Source organism: Microtus pennsylvanicus, chromosome 8 (genome assembly GCF_037038515.1).
Source record: "Microtus pennsylvanicus isolate mMicPen1 chromosome 8, mMicPen1.hap1, whole genome shotgun sequence".
Lineage (NCBI taxonomy): Eukaryota > Metazoa > Chordata > Mammalia > Rodentia > Cricetidae > Microtus > Microtus pennsylvanicus.
Genome location: NC_134586.1, coordinates 87,732,519 through 87,739,732, shown reverse-complemented (window position 1 = coordinate 87,739,732; position 7,214 = coordinate 87,732,519). Strand labels below are relative to the sequence as shown.

At 40.0% G+C, this 7,214-nt stretch overlaps 1 protein-coding gene across 1 annotated transcript; it reads left to right on the top strand.

The window, feature by feature from the left end:
- Positions 1-821: 821 nt before the first annotated feature.
- Positions 822-7,010, top strand: Tdrd15 (tudor domain containing 15). Its single transcript, XM_075981878.1, has 2 exons — positions 822-6,616; positions 6,716-7,010. Exons 1-2 carry the CDS (start codon positions 822-824, stop codon positions 7,008-7,010), a joined length of 6,090 nt encoding a protein of 2,029 aa, XP_075837993.1.
- The last annotated feature ends 204 nt before the right edge of the window (positions 7,011-7,214 follow it).

Sequence of the window (7,214 nt, the reverse complement as noted above, 5' to 3'; positions counted from 1 at the left end):
CTTAAATTTTTCTTTCTTTTTGTGGCTGGTTCTGTGAGGGTTAAGTCTGCTCAGGCTTCACTGTCTTTGCAGGATTATCCTACTTTAGTGGCATTTAGGCCTCAGCACTTTGCTTCCTAGTCAGTGAATAGCCTTGTTCTGCATAATGATGTTGGTAGGGTCCAAGCATAGCAAGTTAGCACAAGAGAAAGACTGCACACTTTGCCTCCTCGTTGACTTATATCTGCCCTTGTTTTCTTCTCTTGTCCCCTTGAATTGCTGGTTATTAGAAGCCCCAAAGGAAGCTTGTTTTTTTCCCAGGAGGAAAATGAAGTCACTAGTGAACCTGATTTATCTTTTCCATTATACCACATCTGTTATCTAGTATAAGTTTGCTAAGTTTTCTGGGAAGTAAGGATTACCTCTGTGTATTCCAATAATTATCTACACTCTTTTGTCTTGTTATCTTCGAGAGATTTTCTGATGTGCAAAGGTGAGTATTTATCTCAGCACATCTTATGTCAACAATATTTTGCCTAGTACATACATTTTCTTGCCAAGATGTTTGATTATGATTTTAAAAAGTGAGGACTGATGAGATGGCACATGCCACCATGCCTGATGATGTGACTTTGATGTCCAGAGCCTACATGGTAGAAGGACTAACTCCCACGCGTTGTCCTCTGAGATCCATTCACACACTGTCATATATGTCTCACCTCCCCCCAAATGAATGTAAAAACATGTGCTTTGTATTATCTACCAAATTTATATAAGACCAGTTTTATATAGTATTGATAGACACCTATCTGCTAATTTGTACTTATTTGTTTTTTTAGAAAATGAATTCTACATCTTTATTACCAACATTTTTAGATGTGGATCTGACAGTTTTACATATCGAGTGTCACAAGGATATTCTTGTGAAATTTCAAGGCAAAAGCAATCGTGAGTGTCACTTTGACTATCACATATTGCAGAGGGAAATACAATATATCCCCAAAGTGAAGAATGATGTGAGAGTCGATGAGTTCTGTCTGGTGGAGGAAAAGGTGACTGGAGAATGGCAGAGAGGCATAGTGGTGGGGAAGACCAACGAACTCTACACAGTGCTGCTCATTGATCGGGGAGAAGAGCTGAGAGTCGATGGGACTCGGGTAGCCTCTGCTTGTGACAAGTTATTTGAGCTCCCTCCCAGAGTTGTATTTGGCATTTTTGCCAACATACTCCCAGTTGGAAAGAAATGGTCTCCCAAGGCTTTGAATTATTTCAAGTCACTAGTAGGAATACAGCTGAAAGTCAATATGCAAACAGTTTTGCCTCTTCAAATGATTCTTCTTGAGGCACCCAAAGTTATATCTGAAGTTCTTGAACTGCAATTAGGAAGATTCATTGATAGGGATACATTCCGTCTTATTGTGGAGATACTAAAGGAACTCCCCAAGCCAATGCCAGACCTCCTACATCAAAAGAGACCCGAGTCATCATTAAGTAATAACAGTGTTTCACTTGATGTTCAGTATCTCCTAGATAATTTCCAGCCATCTATACCGGTGGGAAGTTTGGACAGCGTCAAAGTGTCATCAGCACTGAGTCCTGAGAAATTTTATTGCCAGTTACTTAAGTGGATTCCGGAGCTAGAAGACTTGACAGAGTGTATGAATTTGCATTACAACACAATAGATCAAGAAAACAACCCTACTTGTGATAATTTTGGACTCCTGTGTGTTGCTAAAGGGACAAACGGACAGTGGCAAAGAGGAATTCTCCAGCAGCTGTTGCCCAACAATCAAGTGAAAATTTGGTTCATGGATTATGGCAGCAGTGAATCTATACCCTCCGTTCACGTGAAGAAACTGAAACAGGATTTTATTTTTGCACCGTTGTTTTCATTTCCATGTTCTCTGACATATTTACATTGTCCAGACCCAGAAGTAAGAAAACGACAACTGACTACATTTAGGCAAGCCCTGTTAGGGCAAATAGTATATGCCCACATTGACTGGTTCAGTGAGGATGAACGTTTGTATTATGTGACTTTACAGTCTCAAGAATCTGTAATTAATACTAAGTGTCTGCTGAGGACTCTGGGAACACAAATACTTTGCCCTGAATTTGAGTCAAACATTTCCAATGCCTTGAGTGAGGCAGACACTTCTGATACAGGCAGCTTTGCAATTGATGGTTTCATTGGGAATGTTGAACAGTCAATGGGTGGACTAAATGAAAAAGAGGACTTCAAAGCAGGTTTTCCTATTAAAACAGTAAGAATGGAGATAGAATCTACCCACATAGCATTTGTAGTGAGTGTACTGAACCCATCAAATTTCTGGGTACGCATTAGTAAGCATCAGAAGAAATTTGAAGACATAATGAAATCTTTAAATACATTTTATGATGCATCTGAAAATGATGAACTAACCCTGAGAAACCCTGAACCTGGACTGTTCTGTTGTGCCAGATATAGCAAGGACAGATGTTTTTACCGAGCCATCATCACTGGAATGAATGATTACTGGATTAATGTTTACCTCTTGGATTATGGAAGTACTGACTCCATACCATTTTTTGATGCAAAAGTTTTGCTTCCAGAATTTTGTGGTTTGCCTCCCTTAGCCATGCACTGTTCACTTGCACAGGTGTCTCCTGTCACAGATTTATGGCTACAGGCAGCAACAGATTATTTCAAAAAAATCGTTCTGAACAAAGCAATTTTGCTTCAAGTTCGAGCAAAAAAAGGTGACAAGTACATGGTGACTATTCAGAATATTGAAGCCCCTGAAAATATGGATGTTGTCTCCCTGATGCTCCAAGCTGGATATGCAGAGTCTGCAGAGGTAGCATCAGAAGACTTTCCCAAATCTGTCAGAGACTGTTCAGTGTTAAAGTTAAAATCTAAAGATACACTTCACAATAAAAATGTTGTGGCCTCTGCCCCTCTCAAAAGACCTAAGTCTGAAAAATGTCATTCTGAAAAGCTGAAAGAAAATCTCTCATCTTTACACAGGTTCCTGGATCTAAACAGTTCTTTCAACTTGTGTTCTGAACCGATTTCGTCACAGCCTTATAAGGCATATGTGTTCAAGCCAGGGAAACTTCTCGAAGTCAACTGTTCTTATTGTCACGGTCCAGGTGACTTTTCATGCCAGCTTCTGTGTAAGTTAGAGGATTTGAAATTACTGATGGAACAAATTCAAGATTATTACAGCATTCATCCAGAACCATATCAGGCTGGGAAGATAGCCTGTGTGGCTAAGCATTCCAGAGACGGGAAGTGGTACAGGGCTGCCATTTTGACTCAAGCATCAGATCAAGAAGTTGAACTAATATTTGTTGACTATGGAAATCAAGAGAGAGTTTTCATTAAAGATCTTTGTGCCATCAACCCACATTTTCTTGCTTTAGAAGCCCAAGCTTTCAGATGCTGCCTCAACTATTTAGTTGATCCCACGACTTGTAATCTATTAGACTGGACAGCAGAAGCATCCAGAGACTTTGGAAATTTCATTGCTTCATGTGGAGGATTATTTACTTGTATCGTGTATGCCTTAGTTCTTATACACCCTAGATGCTTATGTAACTTAGTGGATTTACAATCATCACTTACAAGTGCAAATGAATGTTTCCTTCGTTGTAGCTCCACCCATTACAGTCTCTTATCAAGGCCACTCCCACTTTCAGTCAGTCTTTACAGTTACTATTACTCTTCCTTTGATATAAAGATTGGAAGTGAAGAAGATGTGTATATATCTCATGTGTATAGTCCCAAAAAGTTCTATTGCCAGCTTTGTAGAAACAGTAAAGATTTAGAGATGTTGGAGACAAGAATCACAGAGATGATTAGCCTTAAAATGTCTTCCACGTATGACTGGAACAGAATGAGATTGTGTATCTCTAAATACATAGAGGATGGGCTCCCATACAGAGCCTTGCTGAAGACAACAGAGTCGTCATCTGGCCCTTGTGTTTATTTTGTGGACTATGGGAATGAGCAATTTGTAGAAGAAAATATGCTGTGTGCCATTTCTGATCAATTTCCAGAGCTGCTATTTACACCTATGCAAGCAATTCAGTGTTTTCTGTCAGATCTTAGAGATATAGATATTCCACGAGAAATCAACAGATGGTTTGAAGACAGTTTCTTAGGGAAGCCCCTGAAAGCAGTAATACTGTCCAGGGAATCAGATGGGCAACTTGGTATAGACTTATATGATGGGTATCAACATATAAATCAAACAATAAAATTGCTACTTAATGTTTATGGAGAAAACCACTCCAAGGAAGCATGGAGTGTGGAAAAGAATCAGAGGTTAAATCAGGCATTCACTGTTCCCTTGAAAGAAAGCACAGAAAGCAACTGTTGCCACAATGCAATAAATAAAACTAGCCTAGCAACACATTCTGCAAACCAAACAGATCAATTGATGCATCCCCAACGTGTATATGCCAGGAGTTTGAAATCAATTTGTTGTGAAGTTGAACCCATACCAAAAAGGAAAGTGAAGAGGCCCTGTAAGTACAGACTTAAAAATGAAAATGGAAAATTCACTCTTGGGTCTGCACACATTCCTGAAGAAAGTGGCATGGGCCTCACATCACAGAAGACAGTATCAAAATTATTTACCAAAGACTTAAATCAAGTAGCTTCCCAAAGGCCATTCACAAAGATTCTTCAACCCCACATTGACTTGAGTACCCATGTTAAAGAGTCTGCACCCACTAGCTACCATCCGGCCAATTTTCACATTCCACTTGCTGGGAATGAAAATGAAGTCATTGGACTCACCAGTGCTCTAAATGAAAGAACAAATGGCGAGAAAAAGCAGACCTCCCTGAGCCCTCTGGCGAGAGGCCATATAGAATACTCTAGTGACCATACCATGTCCAGAGACATCACAAAGGGAGTATTGCTGCTAGAATCCTTTGAAGTGGAAGTTCTTGATCATGGTAATACTGCCATAGTAAATGGATCTAAAGTTTATTCAGTTAACAGGGAACTCTTAACTATCCCCAGGCTGGGAATGTATTCTTTTCTTCGTAGGATAAGATGGAATGAGCCCACTGAAATGTGTAAAGGCAAAATTGCAGATTATTTTTCCTTGGGAGTAATTAACAGAATAATTGCTTGTGAATTTTTGAAGACACACGATGAGAAGTGGAAAGTCAATATAACTTGTGGCGATAAATGTGTCATCAAGAAGTTGCTGAGCTGGTCACCCTGTTCTAAGCTACAGGAACTGGCATGGCAGACGCCCCAGGCCATCTCTCATAAAGTTAGTATCCTTGAGAACAGCCACTCGAAGGCAAGAAGAGTAAATCTGTATGATGGTTCTGTGATCTTCACACCACTCTCCCAACAACTGGTAGAAATTCCTGCTGAACTGGTAAGGTATGGACAGCTTGAAGAAGCCAAAATGATTTATGCATCAAAGACTGGGGAATTTCACTTGAAGTTACTGAAAAATCAGAAAACATCAGATTTAGCACGATTAATTCCTAAAGAAGATAATTCCCTTTTTTTATCAATGGATAATATTAAAAGGGGGCTAGCGTTCTTGTCAATATCTAAGAGAGATTTAAAGTGGTACCAACCCAAAGCAGAAGAGCACTGGGTGCATGAGAAAGTATTTTGTTTTTTAATAAATGATGGACAGCATGAAGTAGTGCCTGTAAATAATACCAAGGTACTTAGTAGAGAGATCAGAAGTATTCCAAGACAAGGCGTGTCTCATGAATGGATTTGCTTTACATATTCTAAGAAAATGATCCTTGAATTCATTGTGTGTTTATTTGCCCATTTGAAAATGAGCAATACTGCTCTGAAATATTTAGACGATGCCTGGGAAGTGGAAATGTTGGGAGATGGCATGTTGCTTTGCTGGTATTTAAATGTAACTATGTCTCTGGTAGAAGAAAACAAACTGCAATCCTCAGGTACTGTTTTCAGTCTGGAGTCCCAGACTCTTTTGTCACCTTGGCTAATCCAGCCATTTGTTTGGGCACCGCTCCAAAATGGCAGGCGGTATGGCGGTATGGCCACTGTTGTCGATGACCCCTCAGACTTCTGTGTGCAGCTGGAGGATTTCTTTGATACAGTGCAATACCTCTTTACTTTGCTTTCCGACTTACCAGAGCCCTTGCGAGCCTTGCCACTAAAGCACATGATTCCTGGTTCCAATTGCCTGATCAAAAGTGAGTTGGAGGGTCAGTGGAGCAGAGCAGAAATTTCTCAAGTGTTGGATCAATCTTTACATCTTGTTTTGATTGACTATGGACTTTCTGTTCATATACCTCACTCAGAAGCAATAAATCATAAATCTGTTCCTGAGAAAATTATGAGTTTGCCAAAGCAGAGCTATCCATGTAGCCTGCATGGTGTCTTACCTACTACACGGAAGTTGTGGAATAATGAAGCCAGGCAGTTGTTTCAAGATTTCCTATGCAAATCAGGTTTAGTTTTTCAGCTTAGGGCATATGGTCCTGCAGCAGTATTGGAAGTGGATGTCATTCACAAGAACGACAGTGGAGCAGATGTCTTGGTGGCATCTGGTCTTGCCATGCATCCTAAGGATTTAGCTGGTCCCAATAAAATTACTGCTACGGGATCTAAACTACAGAGCCGTTCCATATGTCCACTGTTGGGCAAACATTGGAACAAAAAAGAAAATATTAATTACAGCACCAGAAAACAAAAGCTGCAAAAAAAGAAACCTTTGAAGAGAAGAAATGTTTCTAGGCATCTCTTAAAGAAAAGTTACGTTAGTGAAAAATTACATTCTGGAAATTTGAAACGGAGAAGAAAAATCATCATTGGGAGACAGAACTTCCCAAGTACGGTTCTGTTTGAGACATGCATAGCAGCTTTGTCTGGGGACCGACCTGACTGTGTGGAGAACAGCACGGGATGCTTTGGAAATGGTTTTGAAACCCTACCAGCTGCTGGAGTCCGGGAAAAGAGTTTAACAGGGGACTCAGACGCAGCCAGTGCTAATGAAAAGATCACAGCAGAACACTCGAAAAGTAAGTGGTAGTTTCAAGGGAATTTTTGGTTTTGATTCTTTGTCTTTAATGGACATTTTGTCTAGAATGGAGATAACCATATTATAGGGGAAAAAAATCTTATTAGATAATCTGCATAGAGTTAGGCATGGTATGTTGTGGGTACAATCTCAGAACTTAACAGGCAGAGGCAAGAGGGTCACCTAAGGCTAGTCCCAGCTACACTGTGAGTTCCA